The following is a 20,747-nucleotide window of genomic DNA, read 5'->3' on the forward strand; positions in this document are numbered from 1 at the left end:
AAAGCTGTTAAAATCTAAGTTTCGAGGTAGTGAAGATTTAGAAACAGTCCCATTACAATGAGTCATTGGAATGATTCTCCTGGTACAGGTCAGCAGTCAAATGACTTAATGGTTAATATTAGATTTATTATGTTAGTAAATTTAAAGTTGAATGGTAAAAACGATTTTTTTTAGGTTCTGACATGAGCAAAGGGATTGAACTATCTGTAAACTGGAGTTTGTGCCCAACACACTTAGAAATAGAGGCATAATTCAAACTTTAAATATTGGGGACAAATACTCAAAACTGTTTCCCTGACTCATTCTCACCAGATAAAACTAAAAATGCAGAATGATTGCAAATTACAGCACAAGTAATCGGTAGTAGATAATCAGATCTGCACACAGCATGAAGAAGGAGTAACATTTTCCCCATTAGAGAGGTAGAAAGCAGACAGGAAAAAAAAGGATGACCCAAAGGGGATTCTTTGGGCCCCTTGTGCAGCGACCTTGGACGGCACATGTTGGCAGCATGTGATTGAAAGTTAACAGCTTATCAGGCATTGCTGTGTGTGATAGCTTTTGAATCTCCCAGCAGCCTGATGGACAAGGTGGGATTGGAACGTCCCCCTTGCAGAGAATGAGACTGAGCTCTGAGAGGTGAATGCTTCGCCCAAACCTGGCAGCTACTAAATGCACAGAGTCAGCATTTTGGCTGAGATCTCTCGACACCAAATCCAGGGTTCTTTCCATGTTGTTCTCAGTGTCTCTGGAGAGGGACTTGAGATGCGGGGCGCCTGGAAGCCAGGAGGAAGAAGAGCTTGGTGATGACAGAGTGGAAATAAGTGGAAAGGGACACAGGAAGAGAGAAAGAGCACAAAATACAAACACGCGTGTCTATTAAACGATTTCAAGTATGCAATTTCTTTGTAAACTCGAACATCTTCTACAAGTGTCATTTCAACCGTGCCCACCCCTGTATGAGGGAAAGCAGGAAAACAACTTTCTTCCCTTTCTTTCTGCTCCGTTTTCTACCATAGGGGTCCTGGTTCTGAGTCTCAGAATGTAGACTTGTGAGCAGGACAGGGTAGCTGGTGGTCAAGAGCTGGAGTCTGGTACCCAACTTTCTGGGTTTGAAAAATCCAGTCTGCCACTTGCCCTTTGCGTGTTAAATTACTTAACGCACATCTCAGTTTCCCGTCTTTAAATGAGACAACAGCAATTCCTGCCTCTCAGGGCTTGGGTGGGAATTAAATGAGATGATTCCTGTGAGTGCCTGGCACTTGACCATACATGCAGTGGAGGTCAGCGCCTCTTGCTATAGCAGCGTTAGTTCAGCTGCAGGTGAGGTGACCAAGTTTTGAAGAAATAACTTGGTGACCTAATCTCATGGAATAATACTGCTTCTTTGGAAAAAGGCATTCTGGGTTTTGGCGACGTATTAACGAAGGTCGGAGCAAGTTGAAGTCTACCTGAGAAAGTTAATATCAAACCCAAAACAGACTCACCGCTACAAAGAACAAACCACTAGTTACCAGTGAGGAGGGGGGTGGGAGGGGCAATGTAGGAGGAAGGGATTCAGAGGCACAAACCACTAGTTATTAAAAAATAAGATACAAGGATATAATGTACAGCACAGGGAATATAGCCAATATTTTATAACAACTTCATATAGAGTATAATCTGTAAAAATACTGAATTACTGTATTTTACCCCTGAAACTAATATAATACTGCCAGTCAACTATACTTCAATTAAAATAAATAGACATAAATAAGTGGTGAATTTTATGGTATGTGAATTATCTCACACTAAAGCTGTTCATTTTTTAAGAGAGGAAAAAAGTAGTATTGATCATAATTTTTTAATAAGCTCAAATAATAGCATATTGTAAATTGTTTAACCAAAGTAAACCAAACCAGAAGAGATGGATGGGCTGGATATTCTACATGAGATAGCTGAAAGGAAAACATCGCTAAGAAGCACGGAGTGTCTCTTTTAGCTGTACCTACACAGAGTGTTGTCTACAAACTCATAAAATCCAGCTAATTTGAGGAATCGGAAGGTGGTTTGAGTATAAATTCATTTCCTTCCTTAAGGGGTGGAGACTCTGCCGTAGAAGAGAATCATCTTTGTTTCCTTGTGTAGGATAAACAAGAGGAAAGGACGATCCACCTTGAAGATTTCAGGATTTTCCGCTTTGCTTGTTTGGTTGGTAAACGTGGATTCTGAGCCACTCTCAGTAACCTCCAGCGTGGCCTTATGGATTATCTTGGAGACCACGAGGCCACCTCCTGCAGTTATGCCAGACAAGTTAGCCCTTGAGAGATCGAAGACATCAGTCATTCCCAGAGCTGCCAGTATGGAAGTCAGGTCTTGATGGTACCCGTCGAGTCGGAGCTGGGGCAGGTGCAGAACCACAGCTGCATCTTTCATGTTGGCTGAGCCTAACCAGTTATTTAGTTTCTCGTAAGTGATTTCCCTGGTTACCTATGGGAGAGAGAGCAAGAAGCAAAAGAAAAACATTTTTATTTAGAAAATAAAATGATGCCAAAATGTGAAACCCTGAGGGCTGAATGTCAGGTTATAAATAGGTAAGGCTACTTCTCATTGTCATTTTGGAAAGCGGATTCTATGTACTAAAACAAGTGGGGGAAATGCCACCATGTCCAATAACTGAAGTTGAAGCACGTGGCCCTGGGATCTATGCCTGGGCACACCATCCAGGAGCCACTTGGAAAAGCAACAGATTATCATAGGGGATTTCTACTTTTGTTTCTCTTATGATCCCTCTATAAGCGTCATTATTTATGTGTTATAATAGTACAATTTATCTAATTGGCCACATGAAAAGACATCTTTGGAACCTGAGATCCGTGGATGCTGACAACAGAAATCGCAGTTCTAAGCTGATCAATGTAACTTTCTGCCTCAGCTCAAGCCAGAATTCTCATTAGTCAGGCATCCATAGAGACTGAATTTATATCAAAGCAAGTAACATTTCTAGGTCATTAGAATTGAAGAATCTTAAACATGAAAGAGACCGTGGAGAAGGCCCTCTGAGGTGCGTTTGTGACATCCATCAGCACCTGCTTCAAGCGTCCTTCCATCAATAACCTTCTTTTTATAAACAGCCTGTCTCTGCGGTTGCACAGCTCAGCTTGCAAGAAAGGCCTTTCCCATTTTGACCATAAATCTGCTTCCCTGTCATTTGTACCTATTAGTTTTAGGTCCCACTCTGGGAGCCACACAAAATTAGTCCATTTCTTCCATGTGACAACTAAATATTTTAATGTGATCAACGTTCTCCCTAAATCACTGCCCTTTTTCTCATCCGTTCCCCATATGAGACTTTTTCTGGCTTTTCCTCATTCTGATTCTCCTTACTGGGGAGGTTCATGCTTTCCATGGCTCATTTGGACTATGTTGTAAATGGAATCTATCAGGAGGTAGGTGGGCTAGACACCAAACAATGTGATCTCAAGCAGAAAAAAAACCAAAACTATTTTGCATGGAATTGTCATTCACCATATAACACCTTCAACTCATACTCATTCAAGAAACTGGGGATATCGGCCCTCATCCACAGTGGTGAATTAATGTCGAGCATTGTAACAGGAGAAAGTTAGTCTTTATCCACTGAGAAGTTGGTGGGAGCAACACAGAATTGGGAGAAGCATAAAAAACAGAAGAAAGGGAGGAAAGACAGGGATTTAAAGAAAGTTGCTGAGGAACAGACTTGTACCAATGCTGAGAGCGAGACACGCAGTCAGGATGCGGAACAGGAGGGTCCACGTGGGGCACCAGAGAAGCAAACAAAAGGAAAGGCTGAGCATCGCATGTTGGTGCAAAAGAGATGTAGTTGGTCGGTGGCAGGTCCAAAAGAGGCGTCAGTGCACACTATACAAAAATATTTTTTAAAAGACATGCAAAATAACTATGGTGATCTATAAAGACTGCAAGAGGATGCGTATGACTGTGCTTGGAAAACCTAAAACTGAAACAAGTAGAAGCAACATATCCTAGTGCGTGGGTGCTTTATTTGGGGCTTCTGCTAGTTTTTCAAGTGGATGTAGCATTGCACTGAGTAGTAGTTTAAACAGTTGTTTAAATGCCCCAGCTTCCTGCATGTGTCATTCTAAAGCACGGTGCCTTTACTTATGGCCGTGGGTGCAAAGACTCAGTGGTTTACCCGTCCCAGGCCGACGTCCTCGCTGGGTAGGACGATGACCATACTCAGGTGATCCTCTGCATCCGGCATCTCAAGGACCTGCACCTGAGGCTCCTTGATGGAGCCCAGTTTCAGGAGCCCTTGCAGCCGCATCATCTGAACAGGCTTGCTCTGGGACTGGAAGAGTGAACACGGAGAGACAACAAAGCTGATTCCTTTCTATGTTTCCATTTAAGGCATGGTGAACTTACATTTCATCCTCCAAAGTTGCCCACGATGAGTGGCCAAAACAAAATCTATTCATCTTCCCATGGAAATATCAATGATTGGTCATTATTGTAAGGATTTAAAGCGGGGAGGGTCGCTTAAAAAAAGTATCTGCTGAAATACGAAATGTTTAAAATGTTTACGTCTTTCAATATATTTTATTTACTCAATAGTAATGTTTTTGATGCCCAGAAACAGTTAATGCACTTCAAAGAGCTGAGAAATACGCATCATAAGATCTCATCAGGATAAGCATTTTTTTAAAAGTTGGTTAGGTCCTCTGAAGAACATAATTTAGAAATCTCTCCAGCTCAAGTAAAGTATGACTAACACAGCCGAGTCTGTGGCATGCGGGTACAGATCACAAAATAGCTGTGAAGCCACTGAGAATGCAACAAAGTGCTCAGTGAATTGCACATAATAAGGTGACTTTTAAGGAAATTTAGTTATGACCATAATCATACTTTATGTGTTCCTCTTTGAAAAGCTAGTTTTAACATAAAGCTGTCTGCATCATGTAAGTAAACCACATGGACCAGATTTTACTGTGAAGATAAAGATTCTAATTTATTGTTTCTGGTAGAAAGTCTGCTCGATTTGGGGTATGCTTCCCCCTTTAAAATATCTCTCTGTGAATCCTGCTAACACCTTCACTCCATTTTCCCTATACTGTGGTCCCCAAATATGGCTGATTCTTGGAAGGACCTACAGGGGTTATTTAAAAACACAAATACTCAAGCAATTCCTACAAATCAGAATCTCCAGGAATATGGCTCTGGAATCTGCATTAAAAGAAAAAAAGCTACAGCTGCAAAAAATACATAATTCCACTGTATGTTTTATGACCTTGATATCTGATGGCAGTATTCTTTGGAAGGATAATACTGGATGATTCCAGATGTGACTAATATGTTTGGCTACAGAATGCAGCTGATAGTATAGGAACTTGATTCTAATATTCAGATCCATTCTTTCTTATTAAACAACATGTCTTATTTTGGTTGCAGCCTGATATTTAGGATACTTTGGAGGCACAAAGGACAGAAGTTGAGAAGATTGAGGATAATAGGACAGTATACCTGAAACCTTTTATTTTGATTATGAATCTTGTTCACCAGTTTTGCTTTGCCTCTCAAGATCACACCCATTTTACAATTGACCTGCAAGCATGTTATTTCTGCAAGCAACTGTTGAAGTTATTTCATTGCATCTGACTTTATTTCCAGTTCGCAGTAAGTCAATTGCTTAATAATGGTTTAAGCTTAGTCCAAAACCCAAACCTGCTTTAAACCATTCCAAGGTCTATGTTTTACACCAATTTTTCAGTTTTGCAACTGTAGGGCTACAAGTATCAAAATAAGTTAAAAAATACTATGGAGAATTTAAAAGAAAGTTTCAATAACAACAACAACAAAAAAGTCTTGTAATCTAAACCTGGACTTTGTTGGGTATGCAGCTAGGACAGTCACTTGGAAATTAATTCACCTCCCTAAGGCCAAGAATAATTTAAAAAATTTAAAGCAAAATTTTTGAGGATTACCTTTAAAGGGAAAAAAAAAATAATTAAGCCATGAGACTACCTCGTCCAGCCTGAAAGCCATTGCCGTGGTTTGGTCTTTCTGAAATGCATACTTCCAGGTCCCTCTGTAGGAGATGGCATTTACCAGTACCAGCTGATCAGAGGCTGTGAGGCTATTGGGTAGCAAGAGGTCCTTGATTTCACCTTTGGGAAGAGTAACAGAGTGAGATCGTTCCTGATCAGTCATGGAATGTGAATTGGTTTCATTGGTTTGCATTTGATTTTGACCCATCTTTGAATTTACTTAAGTAATTGCCACTCGATATCTTCAGATGCACCAAGAAGATTTTTGAGCAACGTATCTAAAGTACTCATAATTGTTTAATAAATAAAGAACGTAGGATGCAGAAGAAAACAAGGTGAGTGTTTCATCTGTCTGCCTATTTTATGGCTGTAGAAGTTAACAAGCCTGATTACTTTGTATAACATTATGTTACCCAGTTAAGAGGTGGTTTATAATACAAACACATTAACCATTAAAGTTTGACTTTCCTTTGACATTCCTCCTGGCACCACCCTGTGCTGAAAACAATGAGTTTCCAGTCGATGGTTTTTCAGGTCACCACTGCTACCTGGCAGTGACTTTCTACTACATCAAGCAGGAGAGATCACTGGGAAAGTTGCAAAAGAAAGACTTTCTGCTTTTTACGCCTTCTCACTCCTCAGGAGTAAAATTGATCAGAAGATGTCATGAGCTTTCATTTTATGAAATGAAAAAAGTCTTGAGATGTTCAGTCCCTGGTGCTACAGCAACTGGTTTTGCATATGGAAAAAATAAAGAACTTTCCTCCCTCTTTCACATCCTACATAAAAGTCAGTTTGAGATGGATCATAAACCTAAACGTAAACACTAAAACAAAAAATCTACTGCAAGAAAACAGAAGAGAATACCTTTGCGACCTTGGGTAAGCAAAACTTTCTTAGAGAATATACAGAAGGCACAAACCATTGATAAACTGGATTTCATTAAAATTAGAAACTTCTGCTCATCAAAAATACTGTTGAGAAAATAAATACACAAGACACAGACTAGGAGAAAACATTAGCAATATACGTATCTGACCAAATATTTGTATCCACAACATGTAAAAAATTCCTGCAACTCAATAACAAAAAGTAAACAACACAATTGAAAAATGGGCAAATAACTTGAACAGAGACTTCATAAATAAAGATATATTAAAGGCCAATAGACAAACATAAAAAAGATGCTCAATGTTTTTAGTCATCAGAAAAATGCAAATTAAGACCACAGTGAGATACTACTACACATCCACTGAAACAGTTGAATGAAAAATATTTACATCACCAAAAATTGGAGAGGACTTGGAGTAACTGGAATTATCATACAGTGCTGGTGAGGATGTAAAACAGTTCAGTCACTTCGGAAACCTATTTGGCAGTTTCTTAAAAAGTTAAACATCTATCTAGCCTCATTTATACCTAGTATTTACCCAAGGGAAATGAAAAAAAAATAAGAGTGGAAAAGCCTTTTACAAAAATGTTCATAGCAACATTGTTCATAATAGCCCAAAACTAGATACAACCCAGATGTCCATCAAGAAGAGAATGGATAAACAGACTGGTCTATTTATACAGTGGAATACGTCCCAGCAGTAAAAAGACATGAACCACTGATCTATCCAAAAACATGAATGCTCTGAAAAATAATACCCTGATTGGGAAAAAAAAAACAGAACACAGAATAGTACACACTGTAATACCCCCGATTTATTTGGGATTTTGGAATAGGCAAAACCAACCTCTGATAGTAGGATCAGATCAGTGGTTGCTTGGGAGCAGGTGTGGAGGAAGTGCTCAGGGTGACTGGAAACGCTCTGTGTCCTGACACACGTTTGTCAGAATTGTCCAAGGATACTTTTTAAAGACCAGAGCATTTTATTGAATTGCCTAAAAAGAAGAAGAAGAAGAAGAAGAAGAAGAAGATGGAGGAAAAAAGGAAGTCTCAGATCTCTTACCTTTTGTCTTATTTTCAATCCGTGAGTTAATCTGCATTCTAGCTTCTTCTAAATTATTTTTGAAATCCAAATTTTCGGGTTTTAGGTTATATAATTGTTCAATACAGTCTAAATATTCCTATAAAATGAGCATAGAGAAAAGAAGAGACACAGCACATGAATGTTGATTTTAACACATTTAGATCCTACGTGGTAGGAATTATACCTAAATAGGGGCAGAGATATATAAAATACCATTAAAGCAGGCCTAAGTAGGCCCAATTAGTAAAAATATATACATTTGTCATGTATTCAGAAGATAGTTAAGTAAAATGAACAAGTTACGGCAGGATGTTATTTTCATGACCAGGTTATTTCTCTTTCTTTTCAGCCTGTGAGATTGCACCTTATATTCATAACTAGGATAATTAGACTTAGCATAATTAGAGTCCTCAACTTGGGGTTGCAGAGAACTAATTTCTCTTTTATTATCGATGTAAAAATTCTGGCAGTGGTGTTGTTAATCACAAGCTACATAAAATTTATGCTCTTTTCACTTCACTTGGGCCCATCTGAAACATAACTGAACATGTTACAAACTAGCATCTGCAAATTAGAATCTTAAACTCTTTATTATTTTTCTACATGAAATATACATTGTATATTTTATATATAGCATCTGTCTAAATATATGGGTGTGTATATTAAATCTTTTCTACTTTCCTACCATTTTGACAGCACAAACAATGCTAGGATAAATTAAACGGAGACAGAAAAGAAAGGCTTCTCCCTAACTTATGGGAAAATGTTTTATTTTCACTCACCGGGAGGAATGGATGGGCTTCTTCTGCAAACATTCCACTTGCCACATGGACTTGACTGTGGCTGGACTTGGTGATATCAGAAAGGACTGCTTGAATGTGTGAGTGGACCCCTGTATCTTGTGCACACTAAGGTGAAGGTAAAAAATACTTGAAAACAGGCTGGCTGTGGTATCACACACTTAAGTATCAACTGAGGTTAGAAAAGAGGCTCTTGGTTTTGCATTAGGACGTGCTATTTCAAAAAACAAATAGAATCAAAGGCTAATTCTACTGTTTGGACATACTGAAATGTTTGCTTTTCACCAGACTGACAATCTGATTACAGTGTATCATGATCACCTTACAGGTGTGAGGGACGACTTGGTAAGGTCCCTGCCCTCGTCAAAGCTTGACCTGTCTCCTCCACAAGATGGCCCAGAGCACACCTATCAATACTGGCACATTAATTTTAATATAATTGGTATCAGGAAAAATGTGTCGCTAAATTTTTGAAATAATTTAGAATTCTGGGCAATGGAGTTTGGTCTTAGTAGCCCCCTCTGTAGATAATAGTGGGAAAGTCACACCTGAAAAGTCACTAGACCACCAAATGAAGGTACACATTACGAATTTTACCTAGAAATTAGCAACATGGAAAAAACATTAAACAATAACACTCATAAAGAGAAGACATCTTTAGTTACATTTTCAAAAAACAACATATATATATATAATATATATATATATAATATACATTATATATATATTATATATATATATATACACACATAGCCATTGAGCACTCACTCTGGTCCAGCCACTGTCTGAAGCACTTTTACTGTCTGGATATACCTGTGGGGGTTCCATTATGAAAACTCTTTGAGAATCATCTCCTTTCTGTACTTATTGCCCAAGGGAAGAAATAGCCCTTTTTCTTAAAGGCTAATTGTCTCTACTTCAAATTTTTGAGAGTCCCCATTTTGTCATCTCTTACTTCAAAATCTCAACATGATTATTTTAAAACAGTGTATGCAGGAGTTTGACTGTATGTATCTGTATTCTAGGCTCAGAACACCTCTGGAACAAATACCCTGTTTTATTGCCTTAAGCCTTTAGTCCTCATTGACTGCCATAAAAGAAGTAAAAAGGAAAGTAGGAATTGTATCTACCCTTGTGTTTGAAGAATTTGCAGTTCTCGTTAATTCATCCAAGTGCAGCACCTACAATGAGAAACAGAGAACCATTTTCAAAGGCTATACAAGTGCTGTACACCTGAAACTGACACAACATTGTAAACTGACTGCTTCAATACAAAGATATGTATTTTTAAAAGGCTGTGCAAATACTACTTCAAAAGACCAGACAGCGATACAGCGAATCACTTTCTTGCTGTAAGTGTTAAGCTCGTACATTTTTATGAGCCTTCTATGATTCAGCCCCACCTTTCTCTTAACTCTGTATTAGTTTTGCTCCTCATTTTTTAAAAAAGCAGACAGATGTGTTTGAAAAGCAAAATCTTTCATGTGCTCTTAGGCAGAAGTCTAAGCATTAGAGACTGAGGGATGACCTGTAGGCACACACTCGTATTTACCTTTATAACCTTTATGATAAAATGCAAATGGAAGCTTTAAAAGAGTGTTTTAAAATCAACTCAGGCCTACTCATTTGTCTTGTCACTTAATTTCTCCATCCCTACCCTTCCTGATGTGAAACACAGTAGGAACCCAATAAATTTTGTTGAATGAATGAATGAATTAATTAATTAATTTGTTGAATGAAGAATAAATAGTTGTATGGATAAATGAATAAATCTTAATTTATTGGCAGGCAGTAGCATTGGTGGTTCGCTGAACAAAGATAATGACTGAATTCACATAATAGGTAATTGTTTAAAAATTATTTTCATAAACATTGTCTGATTTGATGCTCACAGTATCCCTCGGGGATTTTAGGAGCATTCTCTCCACTGAGAGTTAATGTTTGCTCTAGTCCTATTGATTAACTGGGGTATAACCATAGTTTCCTAAGGCCTTCACTAGAGAATAGATGGAATAAAACACTACAGCTCTCTGTAAATATTGAAAGGGTGGGTACGTTTAGCATGTTTTGTGTGATTCTCTGGAGTGAACATGGGATAAGAGACAGCAGAGTAGACATTATAACTTTCTTAAAATGCACATGAAGAGGACATAATTTTTTTATGTGTGTCTTTTAAGAACAGGAAAATGATAAAGGAGCGATGGCTGTGGTGAGGCAGACTTTAGCTGAAGGCCAGGAAGAACTTTCTAAAACATAGAGTTGTCTGAATGTTTGTTAAAAAGCGACCTCACACTGTTAAGTTCTGCCTTCTCAGAGGACTTTGAACAGCCTCTTGCCTGCAGGGTCCCAGTGGAGATTAAAACCTAGAGAGGAGAGTGGAATTTTATGACTTCTTTCAGTTCTGAGATGGCCTGGTTGTCTCCTATAGCATAGAACGTACTGTTTCATCATCTATGGACTCTGCCTGCCTGGCGCCCCCTAATGTTGCTTCAGTGGTCATAAATGTCATCATCATCGTCATCAAAAGAAAGCAAGATGGTTGAACCTGGAATTCTGAGTGTTTGGCTCAGCCTTGGAAGGTTGTAGAAGAATCATTACCAGGGAGAAAATGTGAGGAATTTTCTCCATTTTGTATGGAAAGCAGCTAGAGAAAAATCTGAATTATTTGGTTCTCTTCTAATTCAGGCTTGTTGGGTATCAAAAAAAACAAAGAATTATTTCCACTCCAGACTCTCTCTGCCTTACTTGTGCCCTCAGCACAGTGAGCACGCTGTCTCTCTGGTGGCATGACCTGAAGTTTGCACAAGCGTAGGTGGAGCCACCAGCCAGCACGCTGTCACTTTGAAGGGAGGGCGAGAGAGAGGAGTGACTCTACACATGCTCATCCCAGGATGACTTGTGAAAATTCCCACAGCCTCCTCGTTCTCAGCTAGCCCTCCCTCTCCACCAACGTGCATTGATTGAGCACCTATTATGGGTAAGGCCTTTTCAGCCAATGCATGGAAATAGAATCAAACTGAACCCAAGACATTGAATTTTTCTTGAGTTTAAATATATAATTAAATTTAGAGTTTGACTCCAGCTTTCCAAATTCATTTCCAATTTAAATCTCAACTGGAGTGAAGCTGTGTTCCACTAGGTCATCATTCCCTCCATAATAAGCAGAGAGATGATTACAGCGTGTTGAAAGATGCCTACTCAGAAGCATTTTTTCCACTCACCCAAAATTACTGGTTGAGTTAAAGCACTTGTGATCTCCTTGGAAATGTAATTGCATAGCTTGTAAATCCTTGCAAAATACTCTCCATGTGACCCACAGCAGGAAGGCCCTGGGGACCTGACGATGCATGTGGGTGGAGGTGGGGAATCCTGATTTTTGCCGTGGGCCAGGCTGGCCTCACTGAGTGCCTCTCCAGGTTCTGCATCTGCTGCGCCCCCTCATCCACTACCCCTCAGGACAGAGCTGTGGGAACTCTTACCTTTTGCACCTTTTTAAAAGAGCCAATTTGATAGGTAAGCGTAAGTGCAGGTGGACATTCTCTTGTGTATGCAGAGCTGGGCATCTGTGACATCTCCATAACAGAACAGCATCTGGAATTACTACTTGACTGTTCTCTAGACACGACTGAACGTGTGTTTGTGACATACCTTTTCCATCTGGGATGCACTGTCGCCTCTGGCCCCAAAGAGCACCACAGCCAGGGTGGACAGGAGACTCAAAGGAGAAAAAAAGATGTTCTCAACCGTGTGGTCATAGCTCATCTCTTTGAAGACCTCAAAGCAGAACTGTGCGTTTGCTGCACTGAGTGATTCCATTGCTTCACCTGGGGTCTGGAATCCAAAGGCAACTGTCAACAACAGCAAACATTACGTCAAAACGCTACTATCTCAGTTTATTTCAATTGAGTGTAAAAATTACTTCTATTTTGTAAACACTAGATGCTCAAAGAGGGGCTTCATGGAAACAAAAAGAACACAGGTTTTGGAGTCAAATGCATTTCCAGTTCTGCCATATTCTAGCTTTGTGTCCCTGGGCCAGTTACTTAAGTTCTCCAAGTTTCTATCTTCTCTTCTGAAAAAGAGGTTAAATAACAGCTTCCTTATAGGATCGAATCCTGTAATGTTTATAAAGCACCGGGGAGTGTGCCTGCCTGTAGCAGGTGGCCAAATGTGTCAGTGAATATTGTCATTCTTGTTATTGTTACCTGCGTTAGCCCCCTTGGGTAGAGTGATGACAAATAGGACAGTGTTATAATTAATACTGATCCTAATGGACACATGACCTCACAGAGTCTTTCAAAAATGCATAAAGGGACTGACTGAGGGAGAGAGTAAGGACCACCACCCAAATCCCGTTTTCACCACTAGAAAAGCATCTCAAAGTGCACATGTGCCCACGGTGGGTTGGTGGTACTGTTAACGTACACAGTGGAGAGTGTTCTTTTATAGGTGTTTTTAAGAGGAGGAGAAATGTAACTAAGCACGTAAGAGTCCTACAGAATTATTATCCTACTTCCTTCTATGAAGCCATCCTCAGATACTTCTCAAGAAAGGCAGAGCTCCCTGTTCTAGGGTCTGTGGGGCTGGCCGAGCTCCCCTGGGCTTGGTGCCTTCAAGTGGCTGTTCACGGTCACACCAGGGTTCAGGAGCGCTGAGCCTCTCCGCCGGGGGGCTGCGCAAAGTCAGGGAAGAGGGCTGTTCCAGGGAGAAGGACGGTCTTTCATTCCCTCCTTCCTTCCTGCCCTCCTTAAATCCCCCCTTGCTCTGGGCACTGTGTGGAAGAATGAGGTTAGAGGGTAATGGGGAACCTGAGCGTTTCTGCTTCTACCCGCTGCTCCGGGGAATCAGGTAACAGAGCCCCGCGGGCTGTGGAATCTTCCCTCTGCATCTTCTCTTCGCTGTTGGGGGTTATTTTGAAGAACCGCCTTGGAGTCTGGGACCAAGGGGAGGGAAGACCCTACAGGGCAAAACTTCAGGAAGCACTCACTTTAACATGTTAATCCTGTGCTTTTGTGACCCTGATCCTGGGAGTGAGCACCTCCTGGAGAATGAGCCACCCACAGTGTAAATAACTGCACTTCAGTAAAACTAAATAATTAAAGTAAAATAAGATGAGCCACCCACTGAATAAAATTTAAGGAGGCACTTGACGCTCAGTCATACAAGCCTCCTTAAATTTTGCTCCCTGAGGAGCCTTGCTTAACTGGTCCCATTCCTGACTTCGCTTAGCATCCCTGGTCAGGGTTTGGGATACAGGAGGCTGCGAGTCTGTATTTTTGGTGGCTGTACTGCTGTCTTACATTGCACTAAGGATACCGAGGGGCTTTGACTACGGTATTGGAATTAGAGTAAACTTCTCCCCCTTGTCTGCTGTTGAAACAAATGGTGCACCTCAGTCTTAGAAAAATCAGAAAATCTTAGGAAAATGCTTGCTCATCCTGTATGTTTTAAAAGGGGAAAGAGATTCAATGTGGTGTGTTTCCTAAAAGAGCACAAGGAACAGAAAGTTTGTAGTTGCCGGGCTTTGGGTGAGAATATAAATAGAAAAGCCTTATTTCTCTCTTCTGAAGGATTTAACTTACATAATGTCTTGCCAGTATCTGGAGGCCCAGCTGCAACTTTTCCCAGCCTAGGGGTGTGGTTCCAATAAAACAGCCTAAAGAATTCCTACACAGAGAAGAGCAAGTTGAAATACATTGGTTGGGCTGGGTGCTGACATTTCCTAGGGATCAGAAATGTTACGACTTGCTTGAAAAGCTACCACCCTCTTCCCCTAAACATGGAAGTAAAAGCCTCTAAGACACCAGTATACATCTGTTATCTCATTGTCATATAACTGGGAATGGAGCTGGGGAGAAAATGAGGGTCAGGTGGAGTTCAAGTTCACAAAAAAAAAATAGAAATAGATGTTCAGACGAGGACCTGTTTCTCGGGGTTTGTGAGATCGCTGGCCCATTGTTTTCCACCCTCTCACTCAACTGTGTGGGGAGTCCTGCCCCCTGGTAACTTACATGGTTACCCTACAATCAAAAAACATCTTTTGGTGGCACTAGATAATTTTAATTGGATTTACAGAATCCTAGAAACATGTTTGCTTTGCCGAAGAGACACTTGGTTGAAATGACTAATCACAGGTCTTTATAATGAAGAGCTTTAAATCAGACAAATGTGAGTTCTGACATGAACTCTGCCTTTTGTTATGCATGTGAGGAACTTCCTTGACTACCCTGAACCTGTGTTTATAAAATAGGGAGGGTAGCAGATATCTACCTGACAACGTTGTTGTTAAGCGTTAAATGTGATAATAAATATAAAGTCTCTAAATAGAAAAATTACTCAATGATATTATCCTCCTTTTTCCTTCGAAGATTATGGATTGAACTCAAAGAGGAGTCACAAATTTGAGAAGGAAAGTATTGGGTCCCCAAATTAATTCTACAAATGGGGAAACTGAAGTGAGCCTTTGGGGTCACATGACTTGCTCAAGTCCACACGGTTAGAAAACATCAGATTCAGAATAAACATTCAGTTTTCCTCTCCAGCGCATTGACCTCTCCGGCACACAGCCTAGAAAAAGAGGAGCTGAATTGTGGTACCACATAGCACGATTTCTCCTTATGTGTTTGTACATATTTACAAACAAATTTCTTATTCAGACAGCCAACTCAGCCAGTTTTATTTGTGGAACAAAGGGGAAAAAAAGCTTACTTCTCTTTAAAGAAAAATCTTATTCAGCCTCGGTTCAATCATCATCAAAGTCCTCACCTTAACCTAAGAATAAAGATCGGGAATAGAAATGGCTCTCTACAGTACTGGAAACCGTGACATCAAAAAGCTCCCTCAGTGGCTATGAAGAGCTGAAAAGAGAGCCACACACTGCCTTGTTTTAAATCTGCGCGTCCCACCACCATCCCCCAAACCATGACACCTCTCACAGCCCTCTTCCTTGGATTACAACTAAATATTTTCCCCGATACTTCGCGAGAACTCATCACCACCTGCAAGAATCATGGCCAAATAGATGTAATTGAGTGTCTGCATTTTTACCTTGTTTTCAGATTGGTCAGAGTCGAGCCCAGAGCTGTGTCCACGGCACGCAGACACACACAGCACTCAGCACAGAGTGTACTCCTCCCGTCTGCTCAGAATTTGGTTGCACAAGCGATTTTCCCTTGCATTGTGAAGTGATGTGATGTATTTATACCTAGGGGTAGAGAGTTGGCCAGCTGACGTGTGCATTGTAAAGTATGCTGCTCCCCTGGCTCAACATGGATGTGGACTGAAGAGATGTAGAAAAGAATGAATAAAACATTTAATGGCATGGATTTTATGTCATAAATTATGTGGTATTTTTAAATGAGCTGTAATGTGTGTATCTATGTTACACAAACTCTCCATCTATAACAACAAATTATTGGAGTTTAAAAACCAGAGAAGAGGCTTCTGTCTTGTGAATTGGCAAAAGGTGTCTTCCCCTGGCTGCTCGGATGAGACATGGTGAATGAAATGCTGTTCTCTCTGGCGCAGAGGCAGCTGGACACGGAGTAACCCTTGTTGAGTAATGATTTCAAACCTATCTCAGGGCAAATGTAGGCAGGATTCCCAGGAAAAGCAAGTTACAGATCAGCTGTAGCTCCAACTCAGAGAGAGACCGGGACAGCATCTCAGGATGTCAGAGATGAAGAGGCCTTAGAGCGCATCTCTTCCGAGATTTTCAGCCCCTACAAATACTTTTTATACTGTGATCCAGAATATTCATTCAAAACTGAAACAAGAGTTTCACAAACAAAAAATAAACATAGCACTGCCTGTGATCTAGCAGTTTCACTTCTGGGTATTTATGCTAATTTGAAAAGATATGTGCTTACCAGTGTTGATTACAGTATTATTTGTAGTAACCGAGATAGGGAAACAGCCTGTGTACGTGGATAGATGAATGGATAAAGAAGATGTGGGGTGTGTGTGTGTGTGTGTGTGTGTGTGTGTGTATGCAATGAAATAATCCTCAGCCCTAGAGAATGAAGTCTTGCCACTTGCAACAACATGGATGGAGCTAGAGGGTCTTATGCTAAGTGAAATGTCAGAGAAAGACAAATAGAGAGATCTCAGTTATAAGAGGAATCTAAAAACCAAAACAAACAAAACAAAATGAAAACAGACTGTTAGATACAGAAAACAACTATGCCTTTAAAGTATTTGCTCTAAAAATCAAGGCATATAGTTTTGCTTTTTTAAAAAAAGAATCCTTCTAACAAATTATTAGCTAACACTAATTAGGAGTAACTAAAGTGAAATCCGGACACGTGTACTAGCTCCTTTTCATAAAATTAAACACGCATATACATATATAGAGATAGAAGTTCTCATTTTTAGAAACAGTGTCCAAACGACAAGTATGTGCAGAGGAAGAAGAGGCTAATTAATGGAAGAAAACGATTCAAGGCAATAAAAAAGGGAGAAAAGCCAGAATTGAGACCCAAAAGCCAGAATTGAGACCCTTTGTATTTCCGTTAAATGACCCCTGACTTGTGTAGGTAACATAAAAGCAGGCATCCAATATTTGGTTACAACAGGAAACGAATTCGATAGTTTTCCTTTGATAACTTGACAGTGAATTTTATAAAATTATTTTACATATGGGAATAAAGACGTGGATTGTGGTCTTCATGAAACAGGATTGGCAAATGCCCCCCTTACCAGACATTAGGCAGTATTTGGCTTTTCCCTAATTAATGTGAAGAGGAAAAGGCTGCCAAGTCAGGAGAAAAATGTCCCGTAGTTCCACTTGCTTCTCAGATTCTCAGAGGGGAGGGGAAGAAATGAAACAATCTGATTACATATAATGTTAGTAAGAGACATCCTGGATGCACGGACTGTCTTCTCAAGGAAACCTTGCCCACTCAAAGAGCCAGCTTGCCTCCCTGAAGCCCTGCAACTAGCTGTCCTCTCTTCCGGATCATTCAGTATGGGGACCCTTGAGCAAGGGGGAAGGGACAGTATTTTTCATGCTCTGGCAAGAAATGGACTTCTATATGACGCAAAAATCTTTTCTAGAGTCTCAAAGAAACATACTTTGAATCAGATTTCCACCAATTTAGAGAACTTCACTTCTCTCATATACAGTCCTGAGGAGAATTTGGATTCAAGAAGGGAAAGGGGGGAAAAAGAAGGGTTAACAATGAAAACAGAATCCTATCAACTTCCTGGCGTCTGTGATTCACCTATAGACGCTGTTCGCCCAGAAAGCCAAAGAACAGATACTTTAGAGCAAAACAAAACAAAACAAACAAAAAATAGTTAATAATTCTTTAGTTGGCTGTTCACAGAACCAGCGGGTTATTGGCAAAGGAATAACTGGGCATTGTTCAGTGACTTCTGTGCTTTTATTACGTGTGAACACCCTATTAACAAAAGAGCATTTGCTGGGTTTTCTTGCCTGTAAAGCATTCTGTCTATAAAGACTCTGATTAGTAGCTCGGAGTGAAGGTGTGTGTCTCTGCCTGTTGTTGTGGACGGTTAAGGGAACAGGTGATTGTACGTGGTCACGCCTGGGGCCCTCATCCCACAGCACTCGGCACCCATCTGGTGGTCCACGGCTCTCGACCCTGGTTTGCTTCGTGCTACAGTGGATGGCTTCCATCCACAATGCTCTAATTTAGATCCATATAACAAGGATTTTTTAACCTAGTGGGTCTATGGTTGGGATCAAAGAGATCTTCGAACTTCCTAAATTTACTTGCATACATTCTCCTATAGGGGCATGTTTCAGCTTTCAAATTGGATTCTCAAAGGGAGTATGTAGGTCAGTAAGTAAAAGATCATTACAAGAAAAGCTTCCGTGGGCCCCTCTGCAGTCGGGCTCTTCCCTTCCTCCTGGCGTCCACCCTCTCTGCCCCAAATGCTGATGTTACTGTCATTTAAAGATTTCTAAATCAAATACTGAGAAATCCTCTTCTTTTATCTCCACGTTCATTCAATCGTGAATGCCTAACCAGTCAGGCCACCTCCTAAATCTGTCAGTGCTATTCACTTCTGTCTACCTGCATGACCTGTCCCCTGGTCCCAGCCACCATCACTTCCCAGCTGGACCACCGTCCAGTGCTCCCTGTTAACAATCTTGTAACACTCTAGCCCACTGTCCACACATCAGCAAACACAATCCTACAAAGTGCAAGCTTCAAAGTGTCACTCCCTTCCTCAGAGACCTGCAGTGCCATCGCACCAAGCTTGGAGCAAAGGCGAACTCCTCGTTGTGTGCACGGTGCTCTCCGCACCTCCCCAGCCCACCCTCCTGCCCTCCTGCCCTCGACTTCCTGCAGTTGCACTTACGGCCATCAGAGGAGCCGGTGGCCTCTCACGTGTGGGCTTTGGAGTAAGCTGTTATCTCTGCTGGAACCTCCTTCCCCTCTCTTGCTGCTCCCCTTACTCCACTCATTCCTCCAGGTTTGAGCTGAAACAGTCCTTCCTCCAGGAAGCCTTCCTGTCTTTCCAGGACTAGTTTAAAACCCTCCACTGCGCGCTTCCAAAGCCCCTCTGCCTTCATTCATAGACCTTAATCACACTGTTACAATTTGTGAAAATTATAATAGCTCCTTCCGGCCAAAGAGTCAAACTTAGCAGCACTGACAGGTCTTGTCTGAAGAGGCACACTTGGAGAGAAATTGTACATGTAAAGGTAGGTTGTTCTAAAAATGTCTAGAAAGCATTTCTGTCATCTTCTCTTCCCTCCATTCTTTACTCTCCATTCTGCTCCCATTTCTCTCCCTCCCAAGCTCTGAGTATATTGACGTATATTGTTTTGCATTGTTTAAATTACAAGCCAAGAATAACACCCAATATTTGTAAAAGATTAGTCACTCTAGTTTCACTAAAGACTTCTCATGTTTCAAGTACAATGGAGTTCCTGTTTTGGTCAGCAAGGCCACAGGCAAGGAGCAGGGTGAAGAGGGAGGAACAAAGGAATGTCTCAGGACACAATTAGGTTCTGATCGTCCTAGTCCGCAGGCTACCTGCTCTGTTAGGTAAGCTCACTGTGGCTGTCTCTTCTGGAAGGTGCTACCGGTTGTGTTTATGAACACTATTCTAGTCATGGGTCTTCACAAATTTTAGGTTTGTCTGTTGGGATAGGATCTAAATACTAGCGTTAAGAGATACCCAGAGGGTTAAAAACACATAATACCACCTTTCTCTGTTGACAAGTAGAATCTGTCAGTCAGTGAAGCGTGTGCTGGAGAGAAATTACAATGGAACAGAAGATAACTGTCCTTTCTCTTAGAGAGTTTTTAGTTACGAACCTTTATTTTTAGAAGAATTTATATTATTATTACTATATAAACTCTCAGAAAGTTTATTAGGAGAAATAATACCAAGCCAAAGGAAATCCTTGGAAGTATAAATGACTCAAACATCAGAACACGAAGACATGTAATTATGGATTTGCCCACATTTATAAGAGGGGTGGTCTTCCAGGAAAGCCTGAGGTCATCAGAGACACTTGGCGTCCATAAGTGAGCATCCCAAAGACGGGGTGCACCATGTGAGGTGCTCGACCAGGAGGCATGGCCAAGGCACAAGGTGAAGTTTCCGTTTTGTATACTATTTCCTTGCAGACCTGACTCTCACTCTCTCTGTTTACCTCAAACTTCAGTGACTTTGCGTCCTACCATGCTGCCCAGAAAACCCTATCAGCAGAGGAGAGTGGCCGGATTTAACTGAACTGCGGGGCCACCATCAGAACACATGCTGCTGTATCCCATTCCTGTATCTTTACCGCCCGAACACAGAGCCGGGGGGTTGGGGGGTGGATGTTATTTTTGAATGGCAATAGATGGGAGTGGGATTAATCAGAAAAATCAGCTCCTTGCAAAAAGCGTACCATTGCATACCAGTTAAATTCACTCCTGTAAAGGTATCTGAAAGACAGTAGTTACTTCAGGGGTGCAGGTTAGGGG

The 20,747-nt window shown here is 40.8% G+C and overlaps 1 protein-coding gene across 2 annotated transcripts; it reads right to left on the minus strand.

Moving 5' to 3' along the window:
- Nucleotides 1-1,853: 1,853 nt before the first annotated feature.
- LOC106730647 (ovalbumin) lies at nucleotides 1,854-16,418 on the minus strand. Of its 2 annotated transcripts, XM_032470564.1 has the most exons (9): nucleotides 15,844-16,418; nucleotides 14,379-14,463; nucleotides 12,445-12,644; nucleotides 9,927-9,977; nucleotides 8,779-8,904; nucleotides 7,976-8,093; nucleotides 5,998-6,140; nucleotides 4,172-4,327; nucleotides 1,854-2,469 (listed from the first exon to the last, which is right to left on the minus strand). In XM_032470564.1, exons 3-9 carry the CDS (start codon nucleotides 12,610-12,612, stop codon nucleotides 2,074-2,076), a joined length of 1,158 nt encoding a protein of 385 aa, XP_032326455.1. In that variant the 5' UTR covers nucleotides 12,613-12,644; nucleotides 14,379-14,463; nucleotides 15,844-16,418; the 3' UTR covers nucleotides 1,854-2,073. The 2 variants fall into 2 exon arrangements, with proteins under 2 accessions (XP_032326455.1, XP_032326456.1); XM_032470565.1 differs by lacking the exon at nucleotides 14,379-14,463.
- Between the last annotated feature and the right edge of the window lie 4,329 nt (nucleotides 16,419-20,747).

This window comes from Camelus ferus, chromosome 30 (assembly GCF_009834535.1).
Source record: "Camelus ferus isolate YT-003-E chromosome 30, BCGSAC_Cfer_1.0, whole genome shotgun sequence".
Taxonomy (NCBI): Eukaryota; Metazoa; Chordata; class Mammalia; order Artiodactyla; family Camelidae; genus Camelus; species Camelus ferus.

Excerpts from the sequence above, each read along its gene's own strand:
- LOC106730647 (XM_032470565.1), bottom strand. The coding sequence starts at position 12,612 with ATGGAATCACTCAGTGCAGCAAACGCACAGTTCTGCTTTGAGGTCTTC. Across the intron at positions 9,978-12,444 it reads GTGCATCCCAGATGGAAAAG|GTGCTGCACTTGGATGAATT; the intron begins GTATGTCACAAA and ends TTCTCATTGTAG. Across the intron at positions 8,905-9,926 it reads CAAATTCTTCAAACACAAGG|TGTGCACAAGATACAGGGGT; the intron begins GTAGATACAATT and ends CCTTCACCTTAG.